This window comes from Candoia aspera, chromosome 7 (genome assembly GCF_035149785.1).
Source record: "Candoia aspera isolate rCanAsp1 chromosome 7, rCanAsp1.hap2, whole genome shotgun sequence".
NCBI lineage: Eukaryota > Metazoa > Chordata > Lepidosauria > Squamata > Boidae > Candoia > Candoia aspera.
In genome coordinates, this window is record NC_086159.1 from 70170964 (window position 1) to 70185747 (window position 14784).

The window sequence follows — 14784 nt, forward strand, 5'->3', positions numbered from 1 at the left end:
TGGTGACCAGATACAGGCCTGGACCTTAACCTTTCTATCCATATGATAGAATAATTTCTCAGAGATGTAACTGCCATGCAAATATCTCACATTTATATCTAGTCCATTATCACATCCATTTTAAATATTTATGTACAGGTGGTCCTTGCTTAACGACCACTCGTGGAGTGACCAAACTTATGCTGGCACTGAACGAGTGGTACTTACAACCAGTCCTCGCAATTATGACATCACAGTGTCCCATGGTCACGTGATCATCATTTGTAACCTTCTTTGCTGGCTTTCTGCAAGCAAAGTCAATGGGAAGTCACACTTGGTGACCAGGTGACATCATGTTTAAGAATGGTGTGGGATTCGCTTAACAGATGGCAACCAGAAGTACTGGAACTGCTGTCACTAAGCAGTGGGGGCACATGTCGTCTCACTTTACAACCACATCGCTTAGCAGTGGAAATCCCAGTCCCAATTACTATTGTTAAGTGAGGACTACTTGTATTTATTTATTTGCATAGATTTAAAAATGGCTGATTTCAGACAACCTGGACTTAAAATCCAGGTCCTAATCCATGCACATAAAAATTTAGAAATTCCCACTGTATAATCTGCCTGTGTTTGCTCATCAGACCATTTTTTCTCTATATGTTATATTGTATGGGGAGCACAACCTTTTTCTATAGTCCTAGAATTGTTATATCTTTAAAAAAAATCTTTTATGTATGTTTGTAGATGTAGGTAGCTGTCTTTTGACAGGGTTCAAAGGTGTCCTCAGGGGATGGTAAAACAAGTCAAGATGGCAGCCGTGACAGTGGGATTGAAGCTCTGTCATGTTTTTTAGGTGTGTCGCACATAAAAAATGGGCAGAGCTCCAATCTCACCATCATGGCGGCCATCCTGACTTTTTTTTAAAACCACACTCTGTAGACACCCCTGAGAGGGTTAGAGTTAAGGTTAAATGAATGTTGAATGTACTAGGGAAGCAGTATTAGTAATAGTTACAATATTTAGCATCAAAGTCATGCGTTTGGGGAAAGCTGGTTGAGTCTTGCTAGGACCTCTTAGCGGTGTCATTTGATTTCAATGATGTTTTAATTTTCTTCAGAAAATTGCAAAAATACCAGATGAAGTATGCAAATAATATTGCAGTCAAAGACAGCATTCAGTCCGATGTTTGCAAGGTTTATCAAACCCTCCAGGAGATGAAAGAAAAACGGGAGCAGCAGCTGATGGATGTTGAACGACTGACCAACACGCTCACCCGTATTGAGGATGAAATGGTCCAGTTGCGTAAATCATATGAAAAGGCTGTTCAACGGCGAAATGAGAGGTATGGGGACAGGCCCTTAATGCCTTAGTTGATTCTACACCATTTTTCTTGGATAGTAATTTTCATTTATGCAAATAATTTATTTAGATCTCTGGCTCTAGTACCTACATATTGTTCTCCAAGGTGTCTGGGTGGGCAGGTAAAAAAAGTCAAGATATCTCTAACTGGGTGGTCAAAGACCCGACACATATAAAAAGGGGTGGGACTTTGAATGTACAATCTTGGCTACCATTTTGGCTATTTTTATCTCCCCCCTCTAGGCACCCTTGATAGTGACTTAATCTTCTAGCCATGAATATTTTGTAATTCTTAAATTGCAGTTTGATTTTGCTTACAGGATTATATGTCCTAGGAAAATATGGCTACAGTCATATTGTTATGAAGAATTCATAACAAGCAAGCAAAGAAAGAGATATACAGAAAAAGTAACTTAATCAGTATCATTCTTGCACTTTGTTAATTTGACTAAGTTTCAGTCTTAACATGTATATGAAAGAAAAGGCCACAATGACAAAGATGGGCTAATTTCCAAAAAACCATTTATAGGAATCCACCGCTGAAATTATTATTCTATATGGATAATGTGACCACGTTATAATATAATCTAGATAAATCTGTTGCAATAATACTGAATTACCTTTAAAAGCCTGACAATGAACATGCTTTTACATTTATTTGGAATATTCACACATTTATATATCCATCTGTGAAGCTTATTCTTGAAGAATTGTTCTTAAAAATATGAATGGATTTTTAAACAATAAGCAATTATATTTTCATGAACAATTGTTCAGAGATTGAAGAAAAACAAATGAAGAATGAAAAAAACCTCAAAAAAAACTAAGATTATGGCAACCAGCTTCAGCAAAGGATCGTTACCTTGTCGTGGTGCTGGAGCTTGAGCACCTCAATGATGCCATGAGCTAAACCGTGAAGGGCCACCCAAGACGGGAAGGTCATGACAGAGAGGTCAGACTAAATGCGATCCCTGGGGAAGGTAATGGCAACCCACCCCAGTATTCTTGCCGTGAAAACTAAATGGATCAGTACAACCAGAGATATGTCGGTATACCATCGGAAGGTGAGACCCCCAGGTCGGAAGATGGTCAAAATGCTACTGGGGAGGAACAGAGGATGAGCTCAACTAGCCCCAGACGTGATGACGCAGCTAGCTCAAAGCCGAAAGGACGGCTAGCGGCCGACGGTGCTGGTGGTGAACGGCGAATCCGATGTTCTAAGGATCAACACACCATTGGAACCTGGAATGTAAGATCTATGAGCCAGGGCAAATTGGATGTGGTTATTGGTGAGATGTCAAGATTAAAGATAGACATTCTGGGCGTCAGTGAACTGAAATGGACTGGAATGGGCCACTTCACATCAAATGACCACCAGATCTACTACTGTGGACAAGAGGACCACAGAAGAAATGGAGTAGCCTTCATAATTAATAGTAAAGTGGCTAAAGCAGTGCTTGGATACAACCCAAAAAACGACAGAATGATCTCAATTCGAATTCAGGGCAAGCCATCTAACATCACAGTGATCCAAATATACGCCCCAACCACAAATGCTGAAGAAGCTGAAGTAGAGCAGTTCTATGAGGATCTGCAGCACCTACTGGACAACACGCCTAAAAGAGATGTTATTTTCATCACAGGAGACTGGAATGCTAAGGTGGGCAGTCAAATGACACCTCGAATTACAGGTAAGTATGGCCTGGGAGAACAAAATGAAGCAGGACATAGGCTGATAGAATTTTGCCAAGACAATTCACTCTGCATAACAAACACTCTCTTCCAACAACCTAAGAGACGGCTTTATACATGGACTTCACCAAATGGACACCGAAATCAGATTGATTACATCCTTTGCAGCCAAAGGTGGCGGACATCTGTACAGTCGGTAAAAACAAGGCCTGGAGCTGACTGTAGTTCAGATCACGAACTTCTTCTTGCACAATTTAGGATCAGACTAAAGAGATTAGGGAAGACCCACAGATCAGCTAGATATGAGCTCACTAATATTCCTAAGGAATATGCAGTGGAGGTGAAGAATAGATTTAAGGGACTGGACTTAGTAGATAGGGTCCCGGAAGAACTCTGGACAGAAGTTGGCAGCATTGTTCAGGAGGCAGCAACAAAATACATCCCAAAGAAAGAGAAAACCAAGAAGGCAAAATGGCTGTCTGCTGAGACACTAGAAGTAGCCCAAGAAAGAAGGAAAGCAAAAGGCAACAGTGATAGGGGGAGATATGCCCAATTAAATGCAAAATTCCAGAGGTTAGCCAGAAGAGATAAGGAATTATTTTTAAACAAGCAATGCGCGGAAGTGGAAGAAGACAATAGAATAGGAAGGACAAGAGACCTCTTCCAGAAAATTAGAAACATTGGAGGTAAATTCCAGGCCAAAATGGGTATGATCAAAAACAAAGATGGCAAGGACCTAACAGAAGAAGAAGAGATCAAGAATATACAGAAGACCTGTATAGGAAGGATAACAATATCGGGGATAGCTTTGATGGTGTGGTCAGTGAGCTAGAGCCAGACATCCTGAAGAGTGAGGTTGAATGGGCCTTAAGAAGCATTGCTAATAACAAGGCAACAGGAGACGACGGCATCCCAGCTGAACTGTTCAAAATCTTGCAAGATGATGCTGTCAAGGTAATGCATGCTATATGCCAGCAAATTTGGAAAACACAAGAATGGCCATCAGACTGGAAAAAATCAACTTATATCCCCATACCAAAAAAGGGAAACACTAAAGAATGTTCAAACTATCGAACAGTGGCACTCATTTCACATGCCAGTAAGGTAATGCTCAAGATCCTGCAAGGTAGACTTCAGCAGTTCATGGAGCGAGAATTGCCAGATGTACAAGCTGGGTTTAGAAAAGGCAGAGGAACTAGGGACCAAATTGCCAATATCCGCTGGATAATGGAAAAAGCCAGGGAGTTTCAGAAAAACATCTATTTCTGTTTTATTGACTATTCTAAAGCCTTTGACTGTGTGGACCATAACAAATTGTGGCAAGTTCTTAGTGGTATGGGGATACCAAGTCATCTTGTATGCCTCCTGAAGAATCTGTATAACGACCAAGTAGCAACAGTAAGAACAGACCACGGAACAACAGACTGGTTTAAGATTGGGAAAGGAGTACGGCAGGGCTGTATCCTCTCACCCTACCTATTCAACTTGTACGCAGAACACATCATGCGACAAGCTGGCCTTGAGGAATCCAAGGCTGGAGTTAAAATCTCTGGAAGTAACATTAACAATCTCAGATATGCAGATGATACCACTTTGATGGCTGAAAGCGAAGAGGAACTGAGGAGCCTTATGATGAAGGTGAAAGAAGAAAGTGCAAAAGCTGGTTTGCAGCTAAACCTCAAAAAAACCAAGATTATGGCAACCAACTTGATTGATAACTGGCAAATAGAGGGAGAAAATGTAGAAGCAGTGAAAGACTTTGTATTCCTAGGTGCGAAGATTACTGCAGATGCTGACTGCAGTCAGGAAATCAGAAGACGCTTAATCCTTGGAAGAAGAGCAATGAAAAATCTCGATAAAATAGTTAAGAGCAGAGACATCACACTGACAACAAAGGTCCGCATAGTTAAAGCAATGGTGTTCCCCGTAGTAACATATGGCTGCGAGAGCTGGACCATAAGGAAGGCTGAGCGAAGGAAGATAGATGCTTTTGAACTGTGGTGTTGGAGGAAAATTCTGAGAGTGCCTTGGACTGCAAGAAGATCAAACCAGTCCATCCTCCAGGAAATAAAGCCAGACTGCTCACTTGAGGGAATGATATTAAAGGCCAAACTGAAATACTTTGGCCACATAATGAGAAGACAGGACAGCCTGGAGAAGATGCTGATGCTAGGGAGAGTGGAGGGCAAAAGGAAGAGGGGCCGACCAAGGGCAAGGTGGATGGATGATATTCTAGAGGTGACGGACTTGTCCCTGGGGGAGCTGGGGGTGTTGACGACCGACAGGAAGCTCTGGCGTGGGCTGGTCCATGAAGTCACGAAGAGTCGGAAGCGACTAAACGAATAAACAACAATGGCAACCAGCTTGATCGATAACTGGCAAATAGAGGGAGAAAATGTAGAAGCAGTGAAAGACTTTGTATTTCTAGGCACAAAGATTACTGCAGATGCTGACTGCAGTCAGGAAATCAGAAGACGCTTAATCCTTGGGAGAAGAGCAATGACAAATCTTGATAAAATAGTTAAGAGCAGAGACATCACACTGACAACAAAGGTCCGCATTGTTAAAGCAATGGTGTTCCCCGTAGTAACATATGGCTGCGAGAGCTGGACCATAAGGAAGGCTGAGAGAAGGAAGATCGATGCTTTTGAACTGTGGTGTTGGAGGAAAATTCTGAGAGTGCCTTGGACTGCCAGAAGATCAAACCAGTCCATCCTCCAGGAAATAAAGCCAGACTGCTCACTTGAGGGAATGATATGAAAGGCAAAACTGAAATACTTTGGCCACACAATGAGAAGACAGGACACCCTGGAGAAGATTCTGATGCTAGGAAGAGTGGAGGGCAAAAGGAAGAGGGGCCGACCAAGGGCAAGGTGGATGGATGATATTCTAGAGGTGACGGACTCGTTCCCGGGGGAGCTGGGGGTGTTGACGACCAACAGGAAGCTCTGGCGTGGGCTGGTCCATGAAGTCACGAAGAGTTGGAAGCGACTGAATGAATAAACAACAACAAAACTCTGTTTTTAATTATTTTGACTCCCAAAATGTGGTTGATATTTTGACTCCCAAAATGTGGTGGGTATTTTAGCCAATGCCAGAAATTATTCTGGAAGAAATAGGAAGAGGAAATAACACCTTCTAATTAAGAAAACCAAGTCTATGAAATATCTTTTATTTTACTATAGTGTAAAGTGAATCAAATCTTTTATAATCTACATTTAAAGTTTTTACTTTTTAAAAAATCTTTACTTTGGATTTCATTGCAGTGGAGTTCAACTCATAGAACGTGAAGAAGAAGTGTGTATTTTTTATGAAAAAATAAATATTCAGGAAATGATGAGCCGAAATGGCGATATAGAGATTAATGTGATGGATGAGAAAATACGCTTTCTGCAACTGAAGCTAACTGAGAAAAAGAGGCAGATTGAATTATCTGTGAAAATGCTGCCAACGAAAAGGACTCTTGATGCTGATTTAGTGGTCCTTCAGATTCAGGTATGCAATTGAAGACACATTTTCCCAAGCAGATTTTTCATTTTAAGGTGATGAGCTAGAATTTTCTTGTCTGATAACTGCGTTTCAAGCTTCATCCTGATGGGTCTTCTCATTATCTCTGCAGAGTTAGTACTCAGAATGAATGTAACCTTCTTCCTGCCTCATCATTTCTGGTGGGAGGAGGATTTTGACAAGGGACAGAATGGGTTGCATAAACCATCTGCCTAGACTGCTTTTAGTGCTCACTGTCTATTGTGTTTGACTTCTGATCGGTTTAATTATTACTTCACTAATGGGTTGATGCTCTGTAAATAGCAAAAACAAACCCCCAACCTAATGATCACACTTCTTTTTAAAAGTGTATGTGGGGGTGGGGGCACAGGAACATGTGATTTCTCATTGTTTTTTCTTTTCTATCCTTCTACCATTAGCTGCTAAATGTGGCCTGAAACCAGCTTTGTAGAAATGGATCTTGTTTTTCACTGTTGTTGCTTGAAACAAGATAAAAAAATGTAGGCATATTTGGAAGGATTAAAGGTCTAATATAATGATGTTACATGACTATTAAAATCTTCCTAGGGTCAAGAATTGTGCATGGGCCTTTAGGAGCACATCTGTATTTTGTAAACTTTTTGCTATATTAGGGAAGGAAATGTTTCTTTCTTTCAAGGGTCTGTCTGTATGCATGTTTGTGTGTGAGAGAGTCTAACCTAATCAACCTCAGAGCTGCCTTCCTCTGATTTATGATTTAATTATGGTTTCAGGAGATCCCCTGTAAACATTAGAAAGGCAATTGAATGGGGACATTATTTATAATATGTGTTGCACAGAGAAAGGAGATAGAGAAAAGTTCTTCTCCCTCTTCATTAGGACTGGAGTCACCAAGTGATGCTGATTAGATGAAGGTTTAGAACAGACAAAAGAAAATACTTCTTCACTTGGTGTATAATTAACTTGTGGAATTTTACAATTCTACTACAAGCTGTGGTGATGGTCATCACGAGAAATTCAAGATGGACAGGTATACCAAGCCTATTAGTCTTGAAACTCAGTATTACCTTGGTTAGGGGAAGCAAGCCTCCAAATAGATTGGTGGCGGATCGGTGGTGGGAGAGGGGCATGTCTCCATCTCCAGTTGTGAGCATCCCAACAGCATCTGGTTGGTAACTTTATGAAACAAAATGGTGGACCAAATGGTGGACCTTGGCTTGATCCACCAGGACCACTCTTACACTATGTTAAATGTTAATTCTTATATAGACAGAGGCATAAGTACATATGAGCTAGGAGCTTTTGTGGTCTGCCCATGCTTCTGCATGCACACAGAGAATTTGCCAATTTCTCCTTTAGTACGGTATCTTCCTGCCCCATGGACTACTGCTCTGAAGAGGCTAGTTTTTGGAGCAGGCTTTTGGAGGTTGACATTTGAATGAAACAGGAAAGCCTCTGCATTTGTGGTAGATAAATCATTGCTCTGTGAATCTTAAGCAGGATCTGTAGCAAGGTTTCTGTTCAGAAGAGAAACTCTGCTAAGTTCCTTATTTGGGCTTTCAGTAAAAAAAAAAGTGGTGTGTCACGATCTGTTGTCTAGAAACCATTCCAATGGAAGCCTAATTGCAATTTCACTCCTATCACGTTCAAACAGTAGTTCAGTTCAATCAATCAATTCTACAATAGACAAACTGTTTTGCTTTCTATTAATCCTTGCAGTGAGCAGTGAAGATCCCATCACTAAACGACAAAAGAAATACTGTGAACCTCCTTAGGACATTCTTTCCTTTCTTTCTGAAAAAGCATTTTTACTTTTGACCTTATCAGCAAATGGTAATTTTTTCCATGGCATTTCTTTTATTCAATCCTATACAGAGCTCTTACTTTTGACATATTTTCATAGTAAAAAAGGTCTGAGTCACTGAGTTGAAGCTCAGAGCTACACCTCTACTTATTTGTTTCCTTGTTTTTAATTACACAGGGTACACCAAAGGTCAGGCCCAATAGGCAATTTATTATGTAAATTAAATGTTTGATTTGGTTGCCATTTTCTTCTAAACACTTCTTTGTTTGCCACTTTGAACAGTAACATTTTCTCTGGAAAAAAAGATATTAATTAATAAAACATACTGTGATTGGCCTTTGGGGCCTGACTTCTGGTATACCCTGTAGATTTGTTTATATTTACTCACTTAACTTGATACACTGCCAAGTGCAAAATCTCTGAGCAGTTTACAGTCAAATTTAAAATTGAGACATTAAATCAGTCCAGACTAAAGCCTTTTTAAAACCAAGTAAAACAAGTGGAACAGTTAAAATTAACAGATAAAACCAGCAGTTAAAAGCTTTTCAGAAAGTTGGGTTTTAAGGGCTTTTTTGAAAGCTAATAAAGGACCTTCAACTCTGCAGAGTGCATTCAAAAGTTGGGGCAGGAACAGAGAAGGCTCTATCTTGAGTCACCTCAAGATGAGCTCCTAGTAGCTGCAGGTGAACCTCCTCAGATGATCTCAGTAAGCATGAAGATTCATAGAAAAGGAGGCCTTCTCATAAGTTGCCTGGGCTGAAGGCAACTAAGGCTGTGAAGGGAATGACCAGCTGTTTGTATTTTGCCTGGAAACAGATTTGTTGCCAGGACAATGTTTTAAGCACAGGTGTAATATAGTATCTGCATTTTTCACAAGACCAGACTGGCTGCCAGGTTTTGTACTAACTGAAGTTTCCAGACCAGAAACAAAGGCAGCCCTATGTAGAGTGCACTACTGTAGTCAAGTTTGAAAGTGACCAGTGCATGAACCAGTTTTAAGGTAATTCTCTTCAAGGAAAGGATGCAATTGGCATATCAACTCAAGATGATCAAAGGTACTCCTGGTTGTTTCCTCAGTCAGGGAAACCAGGAAGAGATTTGGGCTCAGAAGCATCCACTATGTATCTGCTCTAAGTGTTGTCCTTTCAGTACAAGCTGATCTACCACCTCTCCGCAAGTATGGAACTTCTCAATGAGCCCCTCTGTTTTGTCTGTATCTAGTTTCAATTTATTATCCTCATCTAGCCCATTACTGACTGCAGACAGGCGTTCAGAGGAGCCACGCCATTTCCTGAAGATGGCACCAAGAAATACATCTGGGTATCCTCAGTATACTGATAGCACCCAGCTCAAAACCTCCTGATCTCCTCAGTGGTTTCATGTAGATATTGAAAAGCACTGGAGACAATGGAGCCCTGAAGGACATCATAAATAGCTCCCATTTTGAGGAGCAACTAAATCCAGGTTCATCCATCAGTCTCAACCTCATAGCCTGCCTTGCAGCCAGTTTGAAATGGGTCAGAATAATCTTCTTGCAGGACTGCCTGCTGTTAAGAAGCAACTCTTCTCTCAATCACCTTAGGTAGGTTGGAGACTGGCCTAAATTGCCCATCTCAGAACAATCCACAGCAGACTTAAAAGAAGTCTAATAATCACCTCCGTTAAACATGAGGCACCTTGCCTTTCCTCAGCAAGACCTTTGTGATGTTAACCAAAATATTTTTAATCATTCCCAGTAGAAGTTATAAGCCAGGCTCGTCAAGGATCTAGAGGACAAGTGATTGAACATACTGTTCCAGGCAGGTTGTCCACATTCTCAGCTATCACAAATTGAAATTGATCTAGTCTAAATATACAAACAGATTACTAGACACCCCCATAGCTGACCTTATATTACAAGTGGCATTCAGACCAGCAGACAGAAGAGACTTTATCCACAAAAAAATAAATCACTGAAAGCACTACAAACTTTGGAGGATCCTGTAATGGAACTCCAGAGGATTTGGGCTTCATAGAATAGCACTGTCCCAAACACATGTTTAGCCTTTACTGCAGATAAGGGCAAGGGGTAAATTGGGCAGTAGAAGACACTCATCTTTTTAACAAGAACTAAGACTTCCTTAACCTGGTGTCTAGCTGAACCAATTTCCAGCTATTGGAGAGAAATCTGCCTCAGTGAATTTTTACTGAGTAGTTTCATAAGTGTACTCTGGGTAATATATGGATAGCAGGGACCAATGACAGCGTGTATAAATTTTGTATAGTGCTGTACTGCTGCATATTTAAGTGTTCGCTGAAACTATAACCACATCCTGTTATTTGGAGGTACATGCATTTTTTCCCCCTTACACTTTTCATTTTATGGCATGCAGTGTCCTGTTTGACTGTTGTGGATTGTCACAAACATTCCTCATTTTCCTGAAATGTCACAGTCCAGCCAATTTTTAAAACAAAATGTTCTTGGGAAGGGACAGCATTTTTACCTTATTTTCCTATATTAGTTCTCCCCTCCCTTTTAAGTTAATTTGCTGAGGTTGTTTTATTTTGTTTTACACATTTTTCCTGTGATGCAAGTTAACTTCTGAGAACAGGAAGCAAGTGAATGGTGTAACTTTGCAAGAAAAAAAAAAAAAGAAGAAGTTCCAGACAATGGATCACCTGCTGATTGTCTTTTGACAAAATACTCATTTTGTGGCTGAGACCAGTTTTCTTGGATTTTGTTTCGCAAACAAAACAGAACAGAGGTTGGGTTCAATTGGTCTGTGAAAGAGAATCTTTAATTGTTCTAGGATTTTGTTTTGCAATTATAAAGAAAATGCCTGCTGTCTTCGCAAGCCAGTTGCTTAGGATGTATTTGTTGATCTTGCTTAATAGTTTTCACAGTGCAAGGACAAAATTAAAAGCCTGGAGAAGCTGTTTACAGACCCTGATAGAGAAAACAGGACAAGAGCACTGCCTGGAAAAGACCCCTCTATACAAGAGCTCTTCAGAAAGATAGAGGAGGTAATATTCAGACAACCCTTGTGGCAAAGAACTGGGTTTCCATACCAACTGGATGAAAAAAGGGGGAACCTTGATAAATGCATCAAACCCATGAGACTGTGGCTAAAAAGAGCATTCTGGTGCCATACTTTCCCACCTGGCCTCCACATGTTCATAGGAAATGATGGAGCTCCTGCACAGTTCCCACTTTTTCATGCATATCCCCAACATGTAAGGGTAAATTAGAGCATCAGAGGGTGGGCACTCAGCAGCCTCCCCACCTCCCATTTCATTTACCAGGGGCAATTGGGATACCACCAGAATTGGGTGCCTTGGCTAGCAGTGTGGCATTGTTGGAAAGCAAAACCACAACAAGCTCATTATGGAACATGGCTTAAAGGCAGGCTTTTTCCTGATTATTTGTCTTTGTGCACTTTTATAACTTTGCTTTTGCTATAGTTAGAAATTCAGTTGGCTCGGAAAGAGGAGAAGTTGCTGGAGAAGGACTTCGTTTATGAGCAAGTGTCCCGAATGACAGAGAAAATCAGCGTCAAGGCAGAAAGTGGCAAGGAGGAGACATTAATATTGGCAAAAAAGGTAATAAGGTTTGATCACACCAGTTAACTATAATCCAGTCTAGGCTTTTTGTGGCAACAGTAGGCAGGGAGGTATTTTTCTCTGCTTGCTGCAACATAGAAAAAGGCCATTTTCAAAGAAAACAGGTCACCTGGTGCACTGGATACATGTTGGTTCCACTTGCTGAACAAAAAACTATGCTTGAAATCAGACGTGATCAATTTTGTGTTCCTTTCCATATTCTGATGCAACTTTAATTTTGCCCAGAACAGTGTCTGTATGCAGAATTAACTCTTCCTGCTAGGAATATGGTTCAAGATTATTTTTAATGGACTAGTTTTGCCATGCAGTTCCTAAATGGAGAAGACCCAAATGTTTGGGCTTATGAAAGAGGTGAGCAGAGAGAGCTGGCATAATTTTGTTACTATTATTCCTTCCAGATGAACATACTACAAGAGAAAATAAAGAGCACAACTCAGAAGATAATGGCTCTCATTGCAGAGCTATCGATGCATCAAGCCGTCGCCATTAAACTGCAGCAAGAGATGAGGGACAAAGAACAGACTTTAATGTGCATTGCCTCCCGGCTGGAGAAAGGTCTTCCACCTCCTAGAGAAATAGAGGTGGAATGGCTCAAGGTTCTACGGGATGAAAAAATGCGTAAAATAGCAAGCGAAACCAAAACAAAAGTGAGTCTTTCAAGGATTTCTGTGGCAGAATGATAAAAAGCTTTGGTCAGTGGCAAAACAACGTAGAATTGCTAATCATGGCTGAGCCCTGGAACATCACAAGCAGGTTGCAACAGAAGCTGAGGGTCCTTGGGATTCTATATAGCAGGATGCTCTTCTACAATGTTGCCTCTGGGGATGTTCTCAAAGAATGATCAGATTCTTAAGGGGCACATTTTAAGGTCAAGCTTAGCCTGCATGTAGTAGTAGCTGCTAACTATTTACGTATTTATTTATTTACTTGTAACACTGTAACACATATTTTATATCCCGCCTTTATTATTTTTATAAATAACTCAAGACGGCGAATATATCTAATACTCCTTCTTCCTTCTATTTTCCCAACAACAACCCTGTGTATTGTATATTATTTTGTGTACTCATGTAACATGCTTTATGTATGGAAGATTCTTCTGTAATGGCTGATTTACACATGCATCAATTTTTTGATCATTTGAATGAAAAGTATTTCCATTAGCTTTACACACACATACACACACCTCGGTGGACGTAATTCAGACATTCTGCTGCAGAAGTTTTAAAGTTGAAAATTGACATATGCATCAGTCCTAGCTCCCCCAACCTACTTGGCAATTCTCTGATCTGTCTCATATGCTGAACTGAATCATAATTTATTATCTCAGGAATATATTTATACCGCTCCTTCGTTTAAAAAAAATCAAAAGTAGTTTACAAAATGTGTTTAATTTGGAGTCGGCCTGTTGTATGAAATCAGCCAGTATGATTTATAGCTTGATGTTCTGGGTGCTTTAAGTCAGTTGTACTGTAGTCAACAAATTATGGTTAAACTAATCAGTTAAGCATGATCTGGGAGCTGTCAGTTTAATTAGTAATAACATAATATTATTGCAGTAATTAGCAGTAATAATAAGGGTTAGTGAAAACAGATGTCAGTGGTCCTGGAATTACCACTTTAAAGTACTGTGGATTAAGGATACTGTTTGAAATATATTGAGGATTGAGGAATTTATTTTATTTATTTACAATATTTATAAAGTACCCCAATCCCAAGGAACTCTGGGCAGTATACGAAAAAACAAAACAAAAACAAAAACCAAATCTAGAACAGTATCAGAAATAAAAATATAACTATGGAAAGTAAAGATAAAACCCAAGATAGGTGTCAGATAGCTAGGGCCAAGATGGCATTGAAATAAATCAGCTTTAATCTGTTTATGGAATTGCAGCAAGGTAGGACTACCCATATTTCGTGGGGGTGGGGGGTATTACAGAAAAGGCCTTCAATCTCATCATGCCCTATGGACCTCTTGAGGGAGGGAACTTTTCAACAGGCCTTTCCATGACCAGACCAAATGGGCATTGTCTAATGTATGCCTTTAATCTATTAATCTGACATCAGTTCCTGATTATGAGAAGTAGATGTCACTATCATAGCTCTATAATCTTACTGGGACATGGACTTATCCTGAGATCCAGGGATCCTGGACAGGGAAACTACCGTACTACTAATAGAAGATTTGAGCAAAAAAGAGAGAAATGGAAAAATAGGAAAATAACCTTTTCTTCTTCAGTTAAACAAGCAGGCTTCTATTGAAGTCAGAGAGAACAGAGGAACTCTCCTGTAGCATGTCAGTTCATCTCATGGTAAAATAGTATCCTGGTTTTGACGAAACAGCTAGCACTCAGAAGAACAAATTTAATTGATACCTAACGTTCTGTTTTTATAGCATGCCCTGGAAGAGGAACAGTCTGCTTTGCCAACTGCTGTACATACCACGGCTGAGCAGCGTCCCAACGCCTACATCCCTGATGATGAAAATGTTCTCCCACTACCACGGCCCTATGGAGCACTGGCGCCATTCAAACCAAGTGAGCCCGGCGCAAACATGAGGCACATAAGAAAGCCAATTATGAAACCAATAGAAATCTAAGTGACTCAACCTCTGTTGAAGGAGAACACTGCTCATTCAGAGAAATGGTCTACTTTTTATTCAGTAGAAGTTCCTCAGATTACAAGGGGTGGGCATGCAAGTTTATGGCTTAGTAGCTCAAGCAATGTTGATGCCTCCTTGAAACTTCCTGATTTCCTGCAATACCTGATGAAATAAATAATGTGTTGGCAAAAAAATCTAATAATGCTTGCAGTTTCTTATGGCAAATATTGTCATTGATACTACACTTTTATGCATTTAG

The 14784-nt window shown here is 40.2% G+C and overlaps 1 protein-coding gene across 1 annotated transcript in view; it reads left to right on the plus strand.

Moving 5' to 3' along the window:
- The window catches only part of CCDC146 (coiled-coil domain containing 146), a 31086-nt gene extending 16525 nt beyond the window's left edge, over positions 1-14561 (plus strand). The window contains exons 9-14 of the mRNA XM_063308074.1: positions 1100-1324; positions 6300-6528; positions 11198-11326; positions 11765-11902; positions 12322-12570; positions 14319-14561. Of these exons, the coding sequence (XP_063164144.1) occupies positions 1100-1324; positions 6300-6528; positions 11198-11326; positions 11765-11902; positions 12322-12570; positions 14319-14522 (1174 nt within the window). The 3' untranslated portion in view covers positions 14523-14561. The remainder of the gene's footprint in view (positions 1-1099; positions 1325-6299; positions 6529-11197; positions 11327-11764; positions 11903-12321; positions 12571-14318) is intronic.
- The last annotated feature ends 223 nt before the right edge of the window (positions 14562-14784 follow it).